The following is a 12974-nucleotide window of genomic DNA, read 5'->3' as shown; positions in this document are numbered from 1 at the left end:
AAATTATGTATGCACTGCGTGATAGTTTTTGCATGAAGGGAGGTGCCACTCCTGGCAAATTACCTAGCTTTTTACCTGCTTAACAGCCAAAGCTGTCCCAAACATAGATTCACTTGGTACTGCAGGCAATCTTGCTCACCGACGCTCTTATGCCCCCCCCCCCCCCCCCTTTTTTAACTCTCTTTCCAACTGGGCAACTAATTAAGGCATGTTTCCGGCTCCAGCAGTTTGTTGGAATTGTGCAAAATTTGTCTTCACCACTTTGGAAAATCATTCCCTCCTGTTCAAGTTACGCAGGCCGCTTCTACATTTTTTTCTCTCGCAAGCTTTGCCTCTTCCACACCTACGCCGCTCTACCACCGCGCCATTCACGGATCCCTCTGGCGTTCCAGCGTGACGTCACGGCGTGTAGTGGGCACACGCCGCTTCTACTACACGTTCTACGCGTGGGCAGCTCGGGAGACATGTCGTACCGGCCTCGCATCTACATCTGCACGCGCGAGCCTCGGCGCCCGTGCGCGTCTCGCAAGCGCGCCGCACCTACGCTTAAACACGCGCCAGCAGACCTACCCCTACGCTCGCTTCGCTGTGCGGCTGCATGCGAATGCTCCTTGGGTCGACCGCGAGCAAGGCCGACTGAGAGAGCCCGGATCAATGCCCCACGCACATCGCAAACACGAGAGGCCGCACCCCCCCGGCCACACAATTCGCTCGCGGAAATGAGTTGGAAGAAAGAGCGGCCGCTGTATCGTAGCGAGATGAGAGGCCTCGACGACTGCCGCTCGCTTCGAGATGGAACTGTCTTGGAAGGCCGGTGGCTTCCGCGGTGGAACGCTATTTGCAAAGGGATGCTGCTCGCGGGACGAGCAACGCCAGCTGAAATAGCAGCTTGTTGCAGGAGTGCTGAATGGTGCATTTTGCACAGGACTACAGTGTTCTATAACACTGTACACAGGACGAACATGTCTGCTACTGAAGCGCAAACCGATAAACGCTGCTACCACAGTGGATGCGCGCGCGGTGTGCGTACGTAGTTTCATGTTAACGACACGAAAATCATGCGATCGCCAGGAATGAAGTGACAATACGAAAACATGTAATAATCGGCGGTTAGTTTAAAAGATCGCCGCCAATAGCGCTCGATTGCGGGGGATGTTTTTGCCATGTAGGGAGGAAATGCGTTGCTTTTACTGCTGCAAGCCTTGGGACCGCTATCAAAGCACGCGAAGTTGCAATGTGACTCCATTGCTTTCATCCCTGATTTTGTTGGCGCGTGTTCTTTACGATTTCATAGTGGAAGCGACGATACTTTTTCGTTTTTCCCCCTTTCTTTATTCGTGACAGGCGAGACTTATTTTCGTTTCGAAACATTATCCAAAGAACGCGCTCATCCTGTCGCAGCGTCGTCTGCTCTACTGTATCGGATTTCGTATGCTCGGCGGGTTTCGGTGTTACTTTCGGATTCTACGTTCGTGTCGTTGATCAATGACGTCATAGTAACGGCTACATCGGATAGATTAATGTATACCAACCCAGAAACACATCATTACTTCGCTCTTAATGACTACAGAGGGAGATTTGCCAGCCTGCAACTCAAGAAAAACGGGGCGGTTGAAAAACATGGAGAATTTTCTGCCACTCTTGGCTGCCAGACAACTGAGAAAGAGAAACAAAAATGCTGAAGCAAAACCAGACAGTACATGGCTCCAAAAGTTGGCAGTTAAGCAGCTTCATCGTTTGCTGCCCTCGTGTCACGGCGGAAGCATTTTCCCACAACAGCTGGTTCATGTTAAAACCGACGCCCAACTTGCACGGTCCGGCGACAATTACTCTCGGCGGCGATTCTGCGGAACTCGTTTCTCTAGACGTGGCCTCAAGGTGATATTCATTAGCCGGGTGCAGCTTCAACTTGCAGAACCCCATGCACGGTGCGACAGTTGCGTAAGCCAGGAGCAGACGATGCCAGCATCGAGCGCTTCTGCTACTTCTGCTTCCGGAATCCGGTCCCCGATCGACCTGTTGCATGGTTGCGTGCAACCGCTCCGACGCGCCAGGAAGGACGAAAGCTTGAGGTAGTCCGTATCCGGAGGAGCTCATCGCATGCGTTGAAAACGTGGCGAGAAATCTTCGGCGCCAAATAAAGATGCTTCAGCGGAAAGAAGGCGCCATCCGATATCCAACTCTCCATTACGCACGAATATCGCGTCATACTAGCATTAAACCATGCATTAGTAGTGGCATAACTCGTCTCTGTGACACGGGAATTAATGGCGCGCAAGATAACATTTCCATATGAAAATGCCTTCTCGGCTACAGCCTTCACACAAGCTCATATATCAAACAGCTGTTGGCCTTGCGCGTCTTCAGAAGGCGGGCTTCCACAAGGCTCGAATGCAAAATAAATGAATAAATAAAGCGAAAAGCCGACACCTGCTAGTAAAACACGCGCAGCTAGAGTTGAGAGGTTGCTACTGGGATTAGGGGCACATGTTATCATAAACCACACAAACACAGCAATTGACATACACAAGTTGTTCAACAGCCGAACAAGCCAGGTAATTTCATGCCTACCGCGACAGCACATGCTAAATCGTGAAAGTCTTTCCACAATCTATAATAACGTAATATACAAGCCGTGACACGCCTCTCCGTGTGATCGAACTTTGTGATGCACGCCTCGGTGCAAACCTTCGGGTAAACATTCAGAGGTCATTGGGGATGACTCACGACTATATATATGACATGCGCTGGGGCCTTATCGGCTTCAATGAGTCGATTGCACGTCATCTGCCGAAAATCCTTCTGCTCGTGCTCGTTCGAAACGTCACATCAACACCATGAGACCAGGCACAAGCAAGACGTATACCGTCACGTCGCGCCGCTCGAATGATCATTCAATGTAACCGTGTCACCGCTGTGTTTTCCTGGCGGACCTTTTAGTCACGGAGAGACCACAACGGCGCTATCCGGTTACTCACCGTAGCGCGGCCATGCAGGGTCGGCCGCTAGCACCGGCAGCTTGCTCGCCGTGGCCGTGGAGAACGCACTTACGTCGGCCGCCATGTTCGCTCGGTACCGTGCAGCTCACGACGCCCGCCTGTTCTTTCGCTCGCGCGCGGCTTTCTTTTTACTGCTCGCTGGAGGGATCACGAACACGGCAAGCCGCGGCTTGCACTATGCGCCACACGCCGAAACAAACTGCATGATACTCGTTCAATCGGCCTCTGCGCCGGTGACCTGACTGAAGCGAGCGCGAGCTACTACGTGGGCTCGAGAACGCCCCAACGCAAGCAGCCGAGCGCAGGTCGTCGGGGAGCGAAGTGAAGGAGGTTGGTTGGACCACGCCGGCGCCAGGCATGACCAAAAGTGTAACCCACGAACCTTTCGACGTAGGAGCGACGTGGGAAGCTCCCGGCGCCGCTTTCTTGGTTCCTCGCCAAGGCGTCCCAAATAAAATCGGGTGGCGCTCAGCGCGGTGCCAGTAGAGAAGCGCACGGCCTCACCGCGCCATCGCCCGAACGCAGCCGTGCTTGTCGCTCCGCAGAGACCGAATTCGTTCAGCGCCGATCGTGTCGTACCGTAGCAACGTCGTTTAAAAAAAACACGTAACGACAGCTGCAGACAGCCGATCGAGATTCTCCTAGGAGTTCACGAGCCTCAACATTTTGAGGAGGGTGGACTTACCACAAGTCGGACGAGAGTTCTGTTACCTCGACGAACACATTCAACGTCGTCGGGCGTTCGGAGACGGTCGTTCCCAGTTGACTTTGCTGAGGGCCCCCAGTTTTTCGACGAACGAGCACGATGTTTCCCTCGGGCGCACTCGACGACCTACGACGGCCGCATACCCTTGCAGCGATGATACGGCCGCGCGTAGTCACCAACTTAGCTCACTTCACTGGCTGGGCCTTCGCGCAAACTGAAAGTGCGGAAAGAAACTTTTTTTCTTTATTTTTGTCGCGCGTGCCGAGGATCTGACGCTGCGCCGACGGACGACGACAGCGAGTAACCAACAACAACAAAAAAAAAGGGCGCGGACACTAAGCAGAAACGAAAAAAAAATCCGCCGCGTAAAGAAAAATTTACCAAAAGGAAACTGGTGAAGGGAGGAGCCATGGTCCTTCCTTATATGGGCAATAGGCGTGACGTCACGGAGCGTCGTATCAAGTCGTGCACTTCAGTGCGTACGCCGATTGGTTGGAAATGGCGAAGACGCTGGGTGAAGAATAAAATCGTAAAATCAACGTGAAAATATTCGCTGATGCTACTGTCCGCTGCTGCGACGCCTGGTTCTGTCATTTCCATTGCCTGTGTGGATACTTCGCGGTTTCCTTGGCATTGCTAAATGTTTTGAAACAAACCGTTTTCCAGCTCAGCTACAAATAACGTGGCAAGCGTTCTGTCTGTGAGGTCATACAAAACAGCGCCCGTTCGATGTTTGCTCGAACGGAGAGGCTGTAGTAAGTCGACGACTGAGGCATTCACGAATCTTTTGAGTTCGCTGAACGCTGAAGTTTATCACTTTGAAGTTAAGGTGTACGCGTGTGTTGTAAATAGCCGGGACATTGAACGGTTGCACAGTTAACGATCACTTCGTGAGGAGACCACGCCCACAAAATGCAAGGCGTCCGATCGCGCAATCACGTGAGTCATAAACTCGCCGTTCGGGGCCTGGCTTGGAAACGTTTTATTTCTCAAACCCACGTGTACACAGTTTACACAAAACAGATCCACCGTGCTTGTTTCGAACTTATAACAGGCACACAAGCATTTATGGCAACGGCGCTGAGTTCTTCAAAACCTTAGCTGTAATGTCGAAAATGCGCTCAAGAGAAACATTGCAGTACCGAGCAAGCCGAAATGATGACGTTTTACAGAATACTTTGGCGAGTGTGCATTTAAGCAGCACGGTCCGAGCCAAAATAAAAACTTCCACAGAACAGCACGCGTACCATATACAACTTGCGGCGAGACATTGCAAAAGTGTATTATAAAAGATAATGTAAGGTTATTTCGGTTGTGCAAAATGAAATGTTGGATCAGCAGTGTGCCAGAAATAAAGGTGCAAATAAAAGAGTACGAAAGCTGCTAACGCTTCACAGAGCGTATGCTTGGGCACGTTGGTAACCTATAGTAACAACCAACTTGTTGAGTGCACTTACAAAAAATAACACACGACTGAAAGGAACGACGCACTATGTCCACGTCGTTCCTTTCAGTCATGTGTTCTTTTTTGTGTGCTAAAGAAGTTGTTACTATTCTTGCTAAAGCTGCTAAATTACAACACTGCTGCCAAGACGACACAAATGGATGACTAGAATCAATATGGTGAAAGAGAAATGAAAGCTATTTCAACACAATAAATGACGGGAACACGAAAGTTGGAATGATAAAAGAGGTAGGCTTGTGCCCTTGTAATGTGAGCTAGTATATGGCAGAGGATGATTAACAGGTTTCTTTAAACTAATGTAAAATATATACACCAATATTAAGGCTAAACACATTTTTGAGCCAGTCAAACGAATACACATGGCCAAAATAAGTAAAATAGTAAAATACACATAAATGACAATACTGATAGTAAAACCTGGTTTTGTTCCACAAATAAAGTGTCAAAATTCACATTATTTTGAAGCGGATGTCACCCTGTCAAAAGTAACCAAAATGCATGTGTCAGAAATTTGATAAGTGTTATATGTGGGCTTACACTGCAAAAACAAAAAAAGCAACATTTATTAAAAAGAAGGTGCCTAAGCCACCGAACACTTCTTTAATTAGGCAAACATTTTGCAGAAACGAAATACCACGCTGGGAAAAATTAATGCACTTGCGAGCCAATGAATGGAGACCGTGGCATCGGCAAGAAGTTAAAATTTCTTCGAGCACAGCTCCACAACATGGCATTGCTTCAATGCATGGCACTGGTCAAACATGCACACGTAGGCTTTAAAAAAAATCTTTTTTTGCTGCAGCATTTGTCTCCAAGCTTTTGCTCATGACTGTACATGTTATTTTAAAAGGTGTGCTTCTTAAATGGGGGCAGTAGACAAAGCTCTTCACATAATGTTCACCACTATAATCAAAGAACAATGCTGCTTGAAGTATAAGCAACACAATGACTTGTACAACCAACAAAAACAAGAAATTTACATTGTGAGGCACCCAACAGTAGCAGAATTTTCAAAATTATTGAATGAATGGCATGCATTCAAAATAAATAAATCATGAGCTGCTTTTGTTTTTGTGTGTTGGAATGGTTCAGCGTGTTTATCACTTTGTGTGTGCTAACCCGTCATCGCATCTCGCATTCTCTCAAAAGAGGTCCGCAAGAGACAGTGTTCACAGATGGTGTGTCAGTAACGATCCACCAAGGATACGGGACAATGTAGACAAAGAAAACAAAACAAAGAAGTTTTGATAACATAAGATAATAAACACAACACAAAGTCAACAGCGTGGCAAAAGTTATCAGCAACCACATCGCTTGTGAATGGCAGTAGTGACCAATACAGATGACATACATCACTTCAAGCTCGTTGGAGCATTGATGTTCTTGTTTCAATTACCACAAGCTTGGACATTCTGGCAGTAATATAACACAAGGCAAAGCTGTGATTCCATAAAAACGCAAAGCATATTTGTTACACCTTGTTATGCAGAAGCTGAAATAAACCTGGGTACCACCCAAAGTAACCAAAGACCAAGGTTCGTCGTTCATCAACACTGCATGTTTTAGAACGAGTCGCATATTGTTGATTGTTTTGCCTACACAAAATTTGATACGGAGGCCGCATTTGTATTTTCTGGTGCCTGAGGAGTGTTCTTGCCTTTTTTCAGCCACTTTCAGCTGCAAAAACTGCATTATTTTCTGCTGCTATGTCCATGGAAACGAAATGGTGTGACTCACTTAAGTGCTAAGCAACATTAAGATGCATCGAAAGCATAGCAAGCCTGCTAAATCTTGGATGTTTCTTACAGTTAAGTAGAATTACAAATTATAGGCCGAATTGCTCATAGAGCTAATTTCATTGCAAACAAGGCTCCCATGAGGCAGCCCAAACCTCATCTTAGTTTTATTCCTCGTGCTTAGCATCACTGCTTTTATTTCTACCTTGTTTAGAACACCTTGGTCTTCATCGGCCTTCATCATGTGTATGGCCAACCTGTTAAGCAGTTTTGTTTAGAGACAAAGTGCTTGCAAGCTTATTTTCACCATCAACGATGCTCTCGTGCAGGAGCTTAAATGTTTTCAGTTTTGCTCCTTGTGTTTGACACCACTGTCCTTACCTTTTACCAGAACAAACAATTATGTGAGTCTGAATTGTTGACAGTCATCTGCACTACATCTACATTCAATGCAAGTGGAGAAATACATTAGTTACATATGCACACCACTGAAAAAAGAAAAAAAAAACTGCTGTACATAAATAAATACTGTTTCACTACATAACCATTGGCACACTTGAACAATGGCAGTTTTAAAGCTTTGTTCATGCATCATGCAGCAGATTTACTGTGATGTGGCATGGTTAAATAAACATGAATGAGGACATGCCAAAAGCTATTCAATCAGTTATCTGGAGGCAAAAATATGGCTCCAAAAAAGGTCGTCTGCTCAAGGAATGGCCACACGGAGAGACAATTATTACAGAACCCAGAACTTGAATGCACAAGTTTCTCACACACAAAACTAACTAAACGAAATCATAATAAAGATGCAAGAAAATTAACAAGACAGTTACACCAGCAAATGTGTTTTAAAAAAGCAATGTGTTTCTTACAGAAGTCTCGGTACAAACAGTAAGGTAAATTACATCTATTCATGCTAGTTAGAAATTTAAAAAAATGTTCCACTGACTTTGTGCAGATCTACAAATACGAAAGTTCTTCGCTTCCCGAATAAGTGAAGTGAGTACCGAGATATATGTGAGCATTATAGAAAGACTTGAATGATAAAACTCTGGAATGGTAAACATACAAAGTTTCACCAGGTAAATTTGTGATGATATAGCAACGTGATTCAGCAAAACATTGTTCAACACTGTTATATTATTGTAATTGCTCAAGTATTTATAGGCGAGCAATAGGTAAGGGTGACCCGTTTCACGTACATGGATGAAATCCATGTGTTTGTTGCTGCCTCAAGGCTGATTATGGGCTCTTTTAAATGGTATTTAAAGGGACACAAAAGGCAAATATTAAATTAGGCTAGAGATATAGTCTAATCATTTATAGCTTTCTTAGCACTGGTCAGCACCTCCTCTATATTTTCCAATGCCAGCCAGATGTGGCCAACCGTTCACCACCCTCTCCTATCGTCCTTTCCTACTCTCATGTTCACAGCTGCTTTATGGTAATGGGGGAGAGTACCGTCTGGGTGGCGCCTCACGTTGGAAGTCAGAGGAAAACTGACAGACGCATGATAACCTGAGAGACGCAGGGACGGAGAATCTATCACTTTTCCACCCGAACGGCAGCAGCGTGCCGCAAGCAGTCATGCCATCCGGGTAGCGTCGCATTGCGGCGACCCACTGAACTAACGTGCCCCAACGGCTCCCCCCACTGGGGAGCGAGCAGTTGCACCGGCATTGACAAAATGGAGGAGGCGCTGCACCGGTTCACTAGCCAAGCGTAGACTTCCTGCAGACAACTCAATTTTTATGATTTCCATGAATGGTCTATAAATCACACAATAGAAAGCAGTTGTGCAAAAAAGTCACACTTAAATGCCACTAAATATCTGGGCCTTCCATCTCGCAAAACTTAATGAATGCTAGCTATTCCGAAACATAATACAAATAACTTGCTGTTCCAGCACCGCCTATCTAGACTAACTTAGTAATTTACTTCAGCACCCCTTTAACACGACAGCTTGCCTAGAAATCCCGACGAGAAAAAACAACTGCAACATGTCGCAAACACAACATCTGCACTAACAGATAGTGACATAGCTTCGAACACACAGGATTGATGTATGTTGACAGAAGAACCCAATGAGGCTAACTGTCCACGTCACAAAAGTACACATTACAGTTTCATTGTGCACATAGATTTCAAAAGAGTACTTCACACAACATTGAGTTTCATGTCACACAGAACTAATCAGGGTGTGCTGATCCAGATGATAACATGTCACAATTAGGTGCAGCATCCCTCATGTGTGCTTATCATTTCTGGCATACATTATAAAAATGACAATGCCCATGTTTGCACAGCTGTTGCATTGTTCAAAGACACTACAAACATAAGTGCCGAGATAACCAAGTTCTGAAAGAAAGGGGGGAGGGGAGGGGCATAATACCATCTGGCATTATATGAGAAAGATTAGATGAGCTGCCTACACTTTCTTTCATACTTAGCAGGCAATGCTGTGGAAACTGCACTAGTAGTGCGGTCATAGAAGTATCGCTGTGTGTGTTCACAGTGCAGCTTTCTTTTATTTCCAACACTTTCTGTGAAATACATGCTTCACATACTACAACTAGAAGTTTCTAATGCAAGGTTACATCGAATCGCAGATTACTTCTGAACTGCTGTGCTTCTGCAAAGAGTCGTAATATGGGGTGCTATAACGTAAAGCTATTTCCAAACTTTTCTGTTCCAATTCTGCAACCAGCCCTCCACAATTGGTCAAAACATTTTCAGGCCACCCACACTTCTCCTGTCTGTCACGCAACATCACAAAAACCGTGATAGCTCCCCATTTGATATGATGTGTAAACACTGATTATACGTGAATAGACCGAACAAAAGAAAAATAATTATTTCTGATTTGACGCCTTTTCGCCATTAGCCCTCTGCTATTGGTAAAAAATTCTTGGGCTGTGCCCACTTCGCCTGCCTGTCACACGACATCACAAAACTGTGAAAACCCACTGCATCAAAGTGAGGTGTACGCATTAAAGATGCATCAATATGCTGAACAAAACTGGACTTTTTCTGAATAGTCGGGGACTGTCCCATTTCAAAAGGAATAGAAGATGGCTGCCCGCTGATCGCTCAGGCACTGAATATTCGCACCTGCCAGAGAGCATAGATTAATTTATGCATAATAAAGCGTTTTGCATTGCAGTACATTATCTAGTCCTTCCGGCATGTATACGACATCGCTCCACCAACTCTTCATTGCTGAGGATCCGTTTTAGCAGCATTCCTAACTTTCCCTTGTACGCTGCCGCGATTTTCGACCGGCCACCGCAATCTAGTAAGGGGAAGCAGACCAATTGCAGATGCCGGCACCACCCTCCTCATCTAGCTATCAATTTTCACTGCGCTGGCTTGACTCCATTGAAACCCCTTCCACTTGAGCATGCTCCTCACCTCTTGCCAGCCAATTAGATAAGAAAAAACATTCATCGTAGGCAATGTTATTCGTTTTGAAAGCAAGCAAAAGTGACCTCCTATAAAAGAGGGGAACATTTGATTGGGCTGTTCAGACAACCCTGTGGGTCACCACCCGATGCTTGTGTCGGTGCTTACACGAATTTGACATAAGGAGGTTGGCATAAAAACAGATTGGCATAGTTTTATGTTATAGGGTCCATGTTTTTGTTGCATGTGGAAATGGAGTGTTGCAGCCGCTGGCTACAGAAACGTGTCACTCTGCTCGTTCGGCGGTTAATAGGTTGATCTGCGACATCTGTCATGTAATAATATTTAAGTCACATTTTGTGACGCAAAAGAATGAGACTCGATGTTTCACTGAATTACACACTACTCTATGGTAGCCAATGTGCACCCTGGGAAGAGTCTCACTCCTTCGTAGCATTCCTGCTATGCATAAAACAAAGTAGCCTACGTCCTGTGAAAACCATAGCCAAAGCGAAGAAATGTACTTGGCTGTCGTTTCAAGTGCACAACACCTGAGGTGAGATCGCGCAAGCATTTCGCTTTCCAAGTGTTCGCCTGCCCTCTCGTGATTCACGTGGCGCCACCCTCCTGCTGTGCGGATGTCCACTGACAAAAGCATGGCACCCGTCGAATCACGAAAAGGCTAGCTCGACGATTGCACAATCTCGCCCCTGATGCGCAATGGCTCGGTAGCTATAAAATGCTGCTGCTTGGTACAAGGTCACGGGTTAAATTTCCGGCTGTAGCTGCCACATTTTGACGAGTGGAGAATGCAAGAACACCAGTGTACGGTACGTTGGGCGCACTTACAGAACTTCCGAAGGTCAAAATTAATCTGAAATCTTCTACTACAGTATCTCTCATAGCCAATGTCGTTTTGGGACACTTAACACAGATAGTTGATACCAACTTCATGTACAGCACACGCTAACGTGAAGCAAATGCCTGCTTTTTCGCTACCGGCTGTTTGATGTTTCTGATTTTTGCAGTAAGGCGAAAGCGTATCTGCTGATGCTTTCTTGAACACAAGGACCACTTGGCAAACATTAGTGTATGATGTTAATATTTGCACTTGCTAAATAGTCGCTGTTTGAATATTAATGAAATGTTCCTTTTCATCTCGGTGCGCCCTGTACCTCTGAAGCACACGTGTAGGAGTTTTTCATAGTGCATGATTGTGAAACCTATGTTCCCTGCATGTTCTCCTTGGCACTTTGTAATTTTGTGCCAGATCGTGTGAATGTCTAAGTTATGTCAGCTTCAAAGCTTGCTCTCAACTCATTAATCTCGGCGAAAGATCCTGTCCTTGTCCGAATTTGCCAAGCAAATTCAGAGTGGTATATGAAAGTTTCTTTTTCACGCATTGATGTTTCAGGCAGGAATACGAAAGGACAATTAAAGAGCTCAATGACCACATTTTGATCTTTGTTCCTGCGGAGGAAATTCCACAGTGATATGGCCTGACTGCCTGTTGAAATGGATATGGCAGAGTGCTCTCCTACTGTGCTTAGCAATGGAGGTCTTCTCTTTGTCAATTAAAAGTAGTACTTCTACGTCTAATGCAACAGTACACGTCCAAAGTTACAAAACAACGATTAACCTCTAAGCTGCCTTAAATTTAGGCAAAACAGCTGCCGCTTAAACACCATGTACCCTGCCAACACGGTGATCGGACAGTTATTAAAAGAGAATCCTGATATTTGTCAGGACACGAATATACTCTTGCAACAGTGATTAATTGAACCAGAAACAACAGCAAGATTGAGTCCTGTGTTTACAAACACATTACAACCATTTGTGTCAGCAAAAGGGTTACCATTCCTCAATGTGATTTAGAGTGCACTTCTCCACCAGTGTCACCTGTGTGCTTACATATTTATGCACCATTATGAGTAAAACAATTTGGTGGAGTTAGCATTCTTGTGTGTCCATTCCGTCTGTTTACATACGAGCTTGAAAGTTTCAACATTTGTTGATACAGCGTAGAAGGTATCAGGATGTACAAAAAAAAGTATTATGAGGAATCTTGAAATTTATATAAAGGAACTTCTTTAATGCTGCACCACTCCTCTTTTTTTTTTTTTTCAGACATGTATTACAGTTACATAAGATGTGACATGAAATATTTGAGCACTTGCACAATGCAATATGCTATGCCAATATGCTGGGCTGCAAATTTGTAGCGATGCCTTTTACGATGCTAATGTTCTGCTTCACTTGTCGCGTTGGTGAGTGACCGGAGCGATGCTCCGCACACTCAGGAACGTGAAAAGTGCCAAAAGAGTGTTAGCATCGGAAAAAGCATCACTACAATACTGTGGCCCTGTTCACAATGGTGACACACCAAGTCGGTGTGACCCCTATTCAGTTGAAACTGCCAAGTGCACACTTCAATAGCCTTTTTTGTGACCACAGTTCATGACTGGCCAGCTCAAGTATTTCAACTTCCACATCTCGCCTTCAGTGTGCATAAAGCAGTGCTAGACAGATATCTTGTGATGCTTGTTTTCATTTCGTGTTGTTTTCTCTCTTCATCAATGGATCACATGCTAGCATGCCACCACTGCCGGAATCAACCACTTGGCACAATTAATGGTAAGAAAATGATAGAATATGAGAAGAAT

At 45.3% G+C, this 12974-nt stretch overlaps 2 protein-coding genes across 4 annotated transcripts in view; one reads left to right on the top strand and one right to left on the bottom strand.

The window, feature by feature from the left end:
* LOC139047697 (unc-112-related protein-like) overlaps positions 1-4085 on the bottom strand; it is a 30194-nt gene extending 26109 nt beyond the window's left edge. The window contains exon 1 of one of the 3 annotated variants that reach the window (XM_070521631.1): positions 3685-4085. Coding sequence is in view for 1 of the 3 variants with exons in the window: in XM_070521630.1 (XP_070377731.1) it covers positions 2979-3063 (85 nt within the window). In the remaining 2 variants the exon portion in view is untranslated. Of the gene's footprint in view, positions 1-2978; positions 3357-3381; positions 3553-3684 lie in introns of those variants that run through there. The other 2 variants (XM_070521632.1, XM_070521630.1) reach the window with 2 other exon arrangements.
* The window catches only part of LOC139047701 (hydroxyacyl-thioester dehydratase type 2, mitochondrial-like), a 48812-nt gene that overhangs the window by 31868 nt on the left and 3970 nt on the right, over positions 1-12974 (top strand). The gene's annotated exons all lie outside the window — the stretch shown is intronic.

The sequence above is a fragment of the Dermacentor albipictus genome, chromosome 7, assembly GCF_038994185.2.
Source record: "Dermacentor albipictus isolate Rhodes 1998 colony chromosome 7, USDA_Dalb.pri_finalv2, whole genome shotgun sequence".
In the NCBI taxonomy this organism is placed as follows: domain Eukaryota; kingdom Metazoa; phylum Arthropoda; class Arachnida; order Ixodida; family Ixodidae; genus Dermacentor; species Dermacentor albipictus.
The sequence above is the reverse complement of the archived record's forward strand: the minus strand, read 5'-3'. Positions and strand labels throughout refer to the sequence as shown.